Source organism: Platichthys flesus, chromosome 20, assembly GCF_949316205.1.
Source record: "Platichthys flesus chromosome 20, fPlaFle2.1, whole genome shotgun sequence".
In the NCBI taxonomy this organism is placed as follows: Eukaryota; Metazoa; Chordata; class Actinopteri; order Pleuronectiformes; family Pleuronectidae; genus Platichthys; species Platichthys flesus.
Window position 1 is genome coordinate 16,718,592 of NC_084964.1, and position 10,817 is coordinate 16,729,408.

Here is a 10,817-nt window from a genome sequence, read left to right on the forward strand (position 1 = left end):
GGCAGAGGTTAGCGAGTCTCTACTACAGTCATTACGACAGGAAGCTGCAGACAACATGGCGGCCGCCGTAGAGAGCGTTTATGTCACATAGCAGCAGATTTGTGAAAATGTCCCGAGGATCCTGATCTTATCGAAAACCTTCCTCCTCCGACAAGCTGGAGATTAGAGTAAAGGCTTCACTTGTCATCCGCCACAGAAACTGTAAGTATACTTTAAGGCTGAGTAGATACAGTGGATCCATACTTACTGTTGCATATGTGTCCATGTGAAACTATCCAAAGGCAAATGGGAAATCGAATCATCTTTATTTACTTTGTAGATCAACACGTAGACAAAACTCACGAGTTCACAGTTTGGATTGATTTGTGTTTTCATGTTGAATAATCACCTCCATTCACACATCCTAAGGAAGCTGTGCCTGCTGTTCTATCTCTTCTATCATATCTGTGTCAGTTAATGCGGCTTTCAATTGTGGCTAGTGAATAAAACATGAGCACTACATGCAACACTGCCCCTTTTTAGTGCATTTAATAACAAACGAGCACATTTAAAAAGAACACATGATAAGATCAATAATATGCAAATATACAACACTCTTTCTATGTATATTCTTTCTATGAATGCTCAGGCCTACATTTCCCATCATGCAACAAACCGTGTCTTCTTAAATATGGATTTATTTCGAACCCCAGACATTCATTCTGTCCGTTATATCAACAACAGAGTTTTTCCTTCTATGGAGTGCCCCTTTAATTTTGTACCTCTTCTTATATCTGGCTTAGTTTGAAAATTACTGTTTTTTAAAGTTCCTCAGACGTTGTTTGTTTTCCTTTATGTTATTTTGCACTTCAAAGTACACCATGTACTTTAGCTTCAGCATATAAAGTAGTTATATCCGATTATCACCTGTCAGGCCTTATGCACTGAAATGTGAAACTTCTAAAGGAACTCTTTGAGTTTGCATAACCTTTATAGTTTTTACTAACTTAATTTGCAGGGGCTCCACTTGTCCACTGTGGTACTAAATCAGTGTCTTCTCTATCTCTTATATTAAAATGTCTGCCTGTGTAACCTTGATTTCAGCAGGTTCACATCTCACATGTTGAAGAAGAAGCCCCCCGTCCTGCGGCATTTCCTGTCCCTGGTTTCCAGACGGGCCAGTCACCTCGCCAGGCAGCAGTATGATGTCATCGTGGTGGGCGGCGGTCACGCGGGGACAGAGGCGGCAGCAGCAGCAGCCAGAGTGGGAGCGGAGACTCTCCTGGTCACGCAGAAAATTAACACCATAGGTGAGAAAACATGTCTTGTGAAGCCTGTCCAGCTAATTGTGTTGCGGTTTTGGGAGAACAAGTGCAGTTGGGACTTTACTAGCAGCTGTTCATCATCTCAGTCGTCTCTGTCCCTGGTTGTCCTCTCAGGTGCTCTGTCCTGTAACCCGTCTCTGGGAGGAGTAGGGAAGGGCCAGCTTGTGAGGGAGGTCGATGCTCTGGATGGGTTGTGTGGTCGAGCAGGAGACTGGGCTGGGATCCATTTCTCCATCCTAAATCGCAGGAAGGGCCCCGCTGTGTGGGGCCCGAGGGCCCAGCTGGACCGCCAGCGCTACAGGGAATTCATTCAGGTATTACCTAGACAGCTAGGATGTCACCCAGTAGAGCACAAACAGAATTGTGTCCCGTCAATAAATAAAAAATGTCTCAAACTGTCTGTGTGTCTCTGGTTCAGTCGGAGCTGCTGTCCACTCCCAGGCTGACTGTGCTGGAAGGTTCAGTGGAGGAGCTGCTGGTAACAGAACCAAACACAGAGGAGCCGGGTCACCACCGAGTTAATGGGATACGTTTGGGTATGGAGCAAAAGACTAATATCTGTCAATGTCCTGAACTCTGTTTGTTCCACCATTAAAACCATAATGCCGTTCAATACTAATCCATCCAGTATGTTTGGTGTAATCTTGCTTAAAAAACAACCAACCTACAAATAAAAAGAGAAGGTGAAAACATAACCTCCTTGTCAGATGTAAAAAGACGTTCGTTAATCAGTTTGTAATCCCTTCGCACGTATTTCAACGTGTTCCCAGTAAATGGAAGCCACCCGATCTCGGCGAGCTCAGTGATTCTCACTACTGGTACTTTCTTGTCTGGCTCCCTCTTCATGGGCCAGACCACGTCCCCCGGGGGTCGGATTGGAGATGCTCCATCGAGCGCCGGGCTGTCCCACACGCTGAGGGAGAGGCTGGGGCTGAGGACAGGCAGACTGAGGACCGGGACCCCTCCCAGGATTCTGAAGGATTCAGTCGACCTTTCCCTGGCTCAGATTCATCCTGCTGACACTCATCCAACTCCGTTCAGCTTCCTCAACAAGCACACACGCTGCAAGGTAAAGACTAAGATTAAGTCCTTTTACCGAAGAGGAATTTTATTTTATCAATAAATTAATTGTGAAATTAATTTCTTTGAAGCCTGAAGAGCAGCTGCCTTGTTACCTGACCAGTACAACTCCTGGTGTGGAGAGAGTGGTGAGGGAGAGTCTTCATCTCAACAATCACATACATGAAGACACCAAGGGTCCCAGGTATCCACACACACACACACACACACACACACACACACACACACACACACACACACACACACAAACACACATTCTGAAACTCAAAAGGAATAACTCCTCTCTCTCCTCTCTCAGATACTGCCCTTCCATTGAGTCGCGAGTGCTGCGCTTCCCCGGCCGGAGTCACCAGGTGTGGCTGGAGCCGGAGGGGGTGACCTCCGACCTCTTGTATCCACAGGGTCTGTCCATGACCATGCCCCCCGACTTGCAGCTCCGCCTAATCCGAGAAATCCCCGCCCTGCACAGAGCGGAGATCTACACACCCGGTAAACTGACTGAATCCGGTTTGTCTCAAAGTGGTTTACACTCTCAGGCCTAAGCTCCCTCGGTCCTTTACTGAATGAGAGACGTGCAGTAGTTTACGGATGTGTCAGTCAAACATCTTGAGTGGACTGTGATATTGTGTCTTTGGGTTTTCCAGGTTATGGCGTCCAGTACGACTTTGTGTGTCCCACTCAGCTGAGCCCTGCACTACAGGTGAAGAGCACCCAGGGTCTGTTTCTGGCCGGTCAGATCAACGGGACCACCGGGTACGAGGAAGCTGCTGCACAGGTAGACCTGCAGTTTTTATTTCTTTATTTTAAGCAAGTCATGAAACACAAAATCAGCCTTGTGATGAGTTCTTTCTGTGACTGGATCCCTTTGATCTGTTGCCAACATCTGTGACGTGTGCAGTGATTTAGTCTTAAAGTCTTATGTCGTGGTCACTGAGGGTGATTTACAGCAGGCTGGAGAAACACATGACCACTCAGAGCTCAGCAGACAGGGCCAGTATCATTATCAATCTTTTCTGACATTGTATATGCAGTGCCTTGAAAGATTAAGATAAGATTTCTATAATTAAGCTATTCAAACAATATGTGTGTGTGTGTGTGCAGGGGCTGTGGGCGGGTGTGAACGCTGCCCGCTGTGCCCTCGACCTCCCTCCCCTGGCCTTGTCTCGAACAGAGAGTTATATCGGAGTTCTTGTTGACGACCTGGTGAGCCGAGGCGTGACGGAGCCTTACCGCATGTTCACCAGCCGGGCGGAGTTCCGAACCTCGCTGAGGCCGGACAACGCCGACCTGCGCCTCACTCTGAAAGGTACGCACAGGGACTTCAGCACCACAACGCACTTCAGAGCCTAGAGTTGTAACTCAGTCAAATCAAAACATTATCTGTTTGTCCTGAAATCAACAGTCAATCTCAAAGTACCTAATACCACTTGTGGAGTATTGACAGCTCCCACAAGATGTTATTCAGTTCTCTGTGCTCTAGTCTCTCTCCTCTCGTTCTCCTCTGTCAGGGTTCGAGGAGGTGGGCTGTGTGTCCCCTCTGCGCTACCAGGAGGCTGTGAGAGTGAGGGACAGTCTGCAGGACGCGCTCGCCGCCCTGCAGACTCTCACCCTGTCCACGCACAAGTGGAGACAGAAGCTGCCCGACGTCTGCATCAGCGAGAACAAGAACACGACGCTGAGGTGAGTGGAGTCACCAGCGTGATGGACCAGGTCTGACTTTTCATCTCAAGTTACTGTCAGAGGTACGTCTATATTCAGCTGCAGGTTCCGACTGTCACTGTACGACTTCTCTTTCAGTGGCGTGGAACTGCTGCAGTACAACGACGCCTCCTTCGAAAGGCTGGCATCCGCCTTCCCAGAATCCCTTTCATCTTACCTAGAGTTCTCACAGAGACTCAAGATAGAGGGTAAAAGCTGATTTTTGTATCTCGAGGCAACAAGGAATAAACGCCTGCAGCATATTCATTGTGATGGGGTGTCTGACTTAATCCTTGGCATTCTTCCTCTCTCCTCTCTGTCGTGCAGCTGTGTACAAGCCTCACTGTGACATGCAGAGGAAAGAGATAGAGAGAATTCAGAAAGAGGAGAACATGTCTCTCCCACAGGACATTGACTATTTATCTCTGCCGGTGTCACTGTCTCAGGAGGTCAGAGAGATTCTGGACCGAGTTCGACCCAGCACTGTGAGTCTGAATATTTGTAGACTCTTAATTTGCTAAATTGAATGGACGCTTGTGCTGTTACATCTAAAGGAACAAACTAATTCTATGCTTTATCCTCCAGCTGGGTGCCGCTACACGTCTGCAAGGTATAACCCCCGCTGCAGTCGTCAATCTCCTCCGCTACGTCCGCAACACAGAACAAAAGGAAAGAAGAACACACAGAAACCAACCAGACCGAAAAGAAGAAGAAGAGGAGCCGTGTGCACGAAAAGCATCTTTACCTCAGTGAAACAACGACTCACAAGCTGTCTTGTACAAATGTATTTATTCCTGCAAATGTTACAAAAAACGTTTTATTTTGTGTTGACGCAGTATGGAACATTTTCATGTCTCTGTATAAAAAATAAACATTCATCTATCTTCCGGCTACCTCGTGAAGAATTCTAATCCTGTTAGCAACATGACAGTGAACAGCACTAAGCTCCATGTGACCTGCTCAGTGTCACTCCGGTTAATAACAACGTGGCCGTCCAGCTCAGCAGAGCCTCTAGTGAAGAAACCAAATGGAAACTTCCAGCTGGGCTGCGGTGAGCCCCTGGGGGGGCCGGGGAAAACGGTGGTGTCGGCGAACATCACGTCGGTGGTTAGAACGAGAGGGGACGACAGAGGACACTGAAGAAAAGACGGCAGGAGAGGATTGGGACATTTTCACACTGCAGCCATAAAAACGTGTTGCACAGAAAATAAAACATATTTTTTGAACTTTTCACCTTGAATTTTCGACACTTGAATATGTATTTGCCCCCAAGGATGTAGTTCTGGGGAAGGTGTAAGAGACCCTGGCGGGCCCACAGCACTTGGATAGAGAGCGAGTTCGGGAGGAGGCAGCCTGACTCACATGTTTCCTGAGGGAGGAGACAAAGGAAAAGGTTGCGTAAAGGGCAGGAGCACGAAAAACCGTATTCAACTTTCAATATTATTTTCGAGGTCAGTTGTCACAAAAACGTTTCACTCAAAATAACAGAGCTTCCTGTCAGAGCTGTACCTGTGGGTCGACAGGACACTCCTGGGTGATGACTCTCGTCCAGCTCAGTTGGGACCCTGAGTTCATGGCGATCTCGTCAGGAGTAGCAAGTCCCTGCAAGATCCCGTAGATCTGAGACCGCAGCTCTGAACAGTCTCTCGCTGGAGAACTAGACAACACATGGAGACACTGAAATAACTTGAAGAAGATGAAATAAATCTCTGCTCCCTCATGCATAAAAAAACAGTTAAAACTAGAGCTGATATCAGTGAGGATTCACCTGAATGTGCAGCCGGTGATGATGTTGTATGGGAAGAGGACGGGTGCTCGTCCGCTGGGATCCATGGAACACTCTCCACCCTGAGATCTCAGCGTGGTCAGCTAACTTACTGTCAAGGAGCCACCATGTATCATTGACTTTAAAGCGATTTGGATAAATAAAAATATGACTAACTTAGAATGGTGGTGCACTTGGTTCCGCCAAGACCAGTTCCCCTTGATTCAGTCAAGTTGCATCAAGTTACACACACTCATAGATATCGCTCCTTTAAGTATGAATAATTAACTCTACACTATTTCTCGCAAAGTTGAAGTAAATAAAATACATTTCCTGGATCCACCCCCTAAAATGAATCCACTCCAGAATGTATTGGGTTCTACGACGCCTTATACTCCACCATTTCACTAAGTTACAATAAAATCAGTTCCGTAGTTTTTGTCTAATCTTGCTTAGACACAGACCAACTGTGATGTCATCAACCTCCTTGGTAGATGTGTTCATGATGCAAATAGTGAGGATACAGATTTCATGTTTCCATCAAAGCGGCCAATGACAGGAGATCCCACTCTGAGTCCGTCTGCTGGGGTCTTTCCTCCTGGAGAGGGGCTTGATCTGACCAACTGCAGAAGACGACACATGTCAATAATATCAGTGTTTGAATCCATATTTAATTTGAGTGTCTGGTTTTAAAGGGTCACCTGGAACTGCACAGAGTGCGTCTGCAACAGCAGCTGATTTGGATCCACATCCGCTAAGACTATGTTCACAGTTGCAGACGTGAGTTCTCCTCTGCCAGTGTAGCCTATGACAAACTCCACCTACAGGAAAGTCAGACAAAGCAGTGATTAGATTGATTGATTAAATTAATTATGTGTGATTTAGGATAATTTTTGCGGCTACTCACTTTTGTAACCACGTTGAAACAGGAGTTGTTTAGTTGGACTGGTGCAGGCCACTCAGACAGTGGTTTAACTGGGATCTGAAACCAGAGTTAGCTCAGCAACGTACTTTCTATGACAAAACGTCTTATAAGGGTTTGAGGATTTATCTACAAATTCTCCTACTGTCATGTGGATGTATATGTATAATCAGTGCAACTCACCAGAAAGTCTGACACTTGTGTTGTCTCAACGATTGGAATCTGTGTTAAAAGATACAAACGTTTTTGTTGTGAAATTCTCAACAGTAATGATCTACATGAAAAAGATCTTTGAGCAGGAAGACTTACAGACCTTGATTAGACTTAAATCAGAGAAGTAGGAGCGGGCGTTGAGATATGGGTCTGAGGTACACGACTGAGGCGTCAACATGCGGGTGCAGGACAGAGAAGTTGACCTCAAGAACTCTACAGGCAGAGGAAATCACACTGTGATTAGATGAAGAGTTATTGTATATATAGATGTAGGGGACACCACTCAGCAGTTTACTTGCACACACTTTATTTGTCGTGAACTCACTTGCAGGGTTGCGGCTGATACAAAACGATGCTGCAGCCCCTGGAGCCGGCTGACGGAGGAGACCCCTCACAGAAGAATTGGAGAAAGATGTCTGAATGACATCATCAACCTACCAAACAGAAACTGACTCTTATTTGTTTTTAATTTATCAAAGATACTTGCTCAATTGTCATATCGGTACTGATAAGCATGCTCAAATGTCTAAAGTTCAACATGTGTAAAACAGAAGTCTTGCGTTACCCTGTAGAAAGGTCGGCTGTGGCTGCTGCTCGTGGGCACTGGTGGTGAGAAGTGGTATGACGCCCCTAATGCAGGATAAGGAGGAAGAGCTTGGAAAGACTTGGCTGCTTTATCTGTTGGGACAAGTTGAAAACATGGGGGAATAACTTCATGTTGATTATTGAACTGGAATAAGTTCTCCCTTTATCGCTGATTCTCATTATTCTCATTAAATCATTAATCACTTGAGCCTTATATTCTTATTATATGGTTTTACCTTCAGACCGGACACAAAACAGGGAGTCCGTCTCAGTGACCAGAGATGAATCCACGTTAGCCCTGAACATCAGCCATTTCTCAATGCAAACTCCTGATCTGTGAAGTCAACAGAGTTTTCATGCTGTTGAATGTTTAATGTGAGCTGTAACTCGAGTGCGGGGAACAGGACTTACGTGGCTTTCTGAGGACATCCAGTGAAAACAGTACTCAAGTTAGCGACGCCACAATCCACCGAGTCACAGCAGCAGCCGATATCACAGAAATACGGGGTTAAATCACAGAGACACGCTGGAAAACAACAGGAAAGACTTGTGTTAGAAACACCAGGTCAACTGAGACATAAAAATCTGCCAGTAGCTACTGAAAACCTTTCTTTTGATCGAAGCTTTTACAAATGATTCACATTGACTCATCCTATTTATTTATTTAAATAATTCTATCTTATGCGCTATCATAAGATAGATGTGTATATGTATCCCTATGTAAATGTAAAATGTACAAAACCCTCAAGAGTAAATAAGCTAAATAAAGTTTAATATAGTAAGATTTTAAATGTATAGAAAGCACTGCAGAAGCATATAAAGGAATATCACTGATGGAAAAAGATGGATTAAACAGTGGGAGACTTTCTGATGAATACTAGGGCTTATAATATATAAACATATAATATGTAAATTAAGTTTATTATTACTACCATCACAAATACATGAGATTTATTATAATATGGTCTAAAACAGACAAATTGCTCTGTAGAAGCACCTGGAAACAGATAACTGTGATGGAGTTTGTAACTTAACCAGCATCACAACAGGAGCTTTGTTTGGGTTGATGCTGCAGGATCAGAACACATGGAGGGTTTCGAACATGATGGAGGAAGTTACCCTGCGGAGCCTGCTCGGGCTGGACGGTGGCTGCAGGGGGAGCCTCGGTGGACCCAGCGGCGGCTTCAGTGGACCAAGCCTCGGTCACCTCAGGGGACACAGCCTTGGTCACTTCAGGGGACACAGCCCCGGTCACCCCAGTGGTCCACACCCCGGTGGGGTCCCATGTGCTTCCAGGAGCAGGGGTCGCGGCGGTGACAGGTCCTCCATCGGTCGGGCCGGTGGTAGAAGAGACCCCCGAGTCTGTGGCTGCGTTCGCGACCCACACACACACAGCGAGGAGCAGGGCGCGACCCCAGCGGCTCATCTCCTCACAGGGACATGGCGACCACCGCGGGTAGTAGCTTAGCTCCTTTAGCTTAACTAGCTAATGCTAACGTAGCAGCTAGCTGGCGAATTTGAACTGCGTCACAGGAAGCTGCGTTAACAGATTTAAACAATTCTATAAAATAACGTTAAAATTACCGAAACGAACAATATTTATCTGAACATGGCGTCAGCCGGGGAGCTTCTTGTTGCCAAGGAAGCTGTCACGGAGACTTCCGGTTCTAGGATAAAGATGCCGTAAAACTCATAAAAGACAAGAAACCCTTTTTAATTTTTCAACTTTACTGGATTCAGAATCACAACTTCATCTGGGAAATATAAAGGTTCAGTGTGTAAGATTTAGGTGAAAGAGAAATTAATTTGCAGGAATTTAGTAAAAAACAATGCTAGTGATGTTGTTAGTTTTGTGTTTCAGCAAATTGTTGTTTTATTTACCCTAGAATCCTACATCTACATCAGAGGTGGGTCCTTTATACGGAGGAGGCCATGTTTTTGTACAGTAGCCCACACTGGACAAACTCAAGACCTTTTGAGTTAATATGTCAAATGAAGGCCACCACATGTTCTCTGTCATGTTTGAAAGGGTAGGGGGGTGAGGGGAGGGGTGTTCAGCTGCAACATGCAACTTCACCACTAGATGTCACTAAATCCTACACATTGAACCTTTAATCGAAGCAGGTAAGAAACTAAAATATTTCTATAACCCTATACCTTTATATGTATGTAGTTTACAACATTTGTCGTAGTGATGAAAGAAATAATGATGGGATATTATTTTATTATGATGTGTTCTTAAATTGCAATTTACAGCTTCATTTATACATTTTACACAATGTACTCATGAGATTATTTATTTCATACCTATCTATTTGGCATTAAACACTGGAGCATCAATATATTTGTTTGGTGGTTTTGTACAAAATTAAATAAATGTAATCTTACTGACTATAAACGGATGCTCCTGTTATGGTTACTTTTTAAACTAAATTCATAACTCATGGAAGGAAAATCATGAATTTCTTCGGTGACGAAAACCTTTCAGTTTGTAAGACAGATAATTCCTCGTGTTATCTCAGTCTCTGGAGAACGTCATCGCTTGTGTGTCCTCGTTTCACCTGCTGCTCTGACGTTCTGTGTGAATCTTCTTCTCTGTCTGCACCCATTACCGACACAGAGCTTCAGCAAACCTCCCTCCACATGGAGACGCTGCTGAGCCTCTAAACCACATCTGATATGAGAAAGTGTTGCTTGAACGTGAGATCAGAAATGATCAATTTGCTAAATACACTCATCTGCAGAAGATTGGTTTCTTTTTACTTTCCTTATTCCCATAGAAAAACAAGTAAACCCAACAGAACTCTTGGAATTATAACCTTTTCTTTCTCGTAAACATCCACTTTCATTCAAATTCAAACATTGTCTTCCAGGTTGCTCTAAACTTTACATTTATCTCGGTGAGTTTTCAGCCATTGAAATAAACTCTTCTCTTCCTGTGTATAAGGTTTCAGGGAGCTGCAGAGCTGAGCTTATTCTCAGAGCGTTGGCAGGAAATCAAGCGTGAAACTCCTGGAATGTGAATTGAAAGCAGCAGCCTCTGGATGAACTGAGCAAACAGCACTATGAATACATACAGTATGAATACATATCCGTGCATATCATATATACATGATACGTACATATCAAGGAAGATATGATGCAGCTCAAGATATAAGAATTCATGGGAATAGAAGTTAGGTTCATGGAGTTTAGGTCCAAAGGTTGTTCAGCAGCAGCGTCTACACATTTCCTGTCTCTCACAAAAAGT

At 44.8% G+C, this 10,817-nt stretch overlaps 2 protein-coding genes across 3 annotated transcripts; one reads left to right on the forward strand and one right to left on the reverse strand.

Annotated features, from left to right (window-relative positions):
• Window positions 1-10: 10 nt before the first annotated feature.
• Window positions 11-4,966, forward strand: mto1 (mitochondrial tRNA translation optimization 1). 2 transcript variants are annotated; one of them, XM_062378608.1, is made up of 13 exons: window positions 11-201; window positions 1,084-1,289; window positions 1,419-1,618; window positions 1,723-1,840; window positions 2,075-2,373; window positions 2,456-2,568; window positions 2,683-2,873; window positions 3,029-3,159; window positions 3,486-3,690; window positions 3,893-4,064; window positions 4,182-4,291; window positions 4,410-4,567; window positions 4,668-4,966. In XM_062378608.1, the coding sequence occupies exons 2-13, from the start codon at window positions 1,100-1,102 to the stop codon at window positions 4,833-4,835; spliced, it is 2,055 nt and encodes a 684-aa protein (XP_062234592.1). In that variant the 5' UTR covers window positions 11-201; window positions 1,084-1,099; the 3' UTR covers window positions 4,836-4,966. The 2 variants fall into 2 exon arrangements, with proteins under 2 accessions (XP_062234592.1, XP_062234593.1); XM_062378609.1 differs by having other exon boundaries at window positions 1,087-1,289.
• Window positions 4,855-9,193, reverse strand: LOC133931676 (tectonic-3-like). The gene is made up of 14 exons (XM_062378610.1): window positions 8,687-9,193; window positions 7,979-8,093; window positions 7,804-7,901; window positions 7,548-7,660; window positions 7,308-7,416; window positions 7,083-7,195; window positions 6,953-6,991; window positions 6,755-6,829; window positions 6,549-6,668; window positions 6,372-6,470; window positions 5,851-5,951; window positions 5,592-5,739; window positions 5,317-5,451; window positions 4,855-5,218 (listed from the first exon to the last, which is right to left on the reverse strand). The coding sequence occupies exons 1-14, from the start codon at window positions 8,991-8,993 to the stop codon at window positions 4,973-4,975; spliced, it is 1,818 nt and encodes a 605-aa protein (XP_062234594.1). The 5' UTR covers window positions 8,994-9,193; the 3' UTR covers window positions 4,855-4,972.
• Between the last annotated feature and the right edge of the window lie 1,624 nt (window positions 9,194-10,817).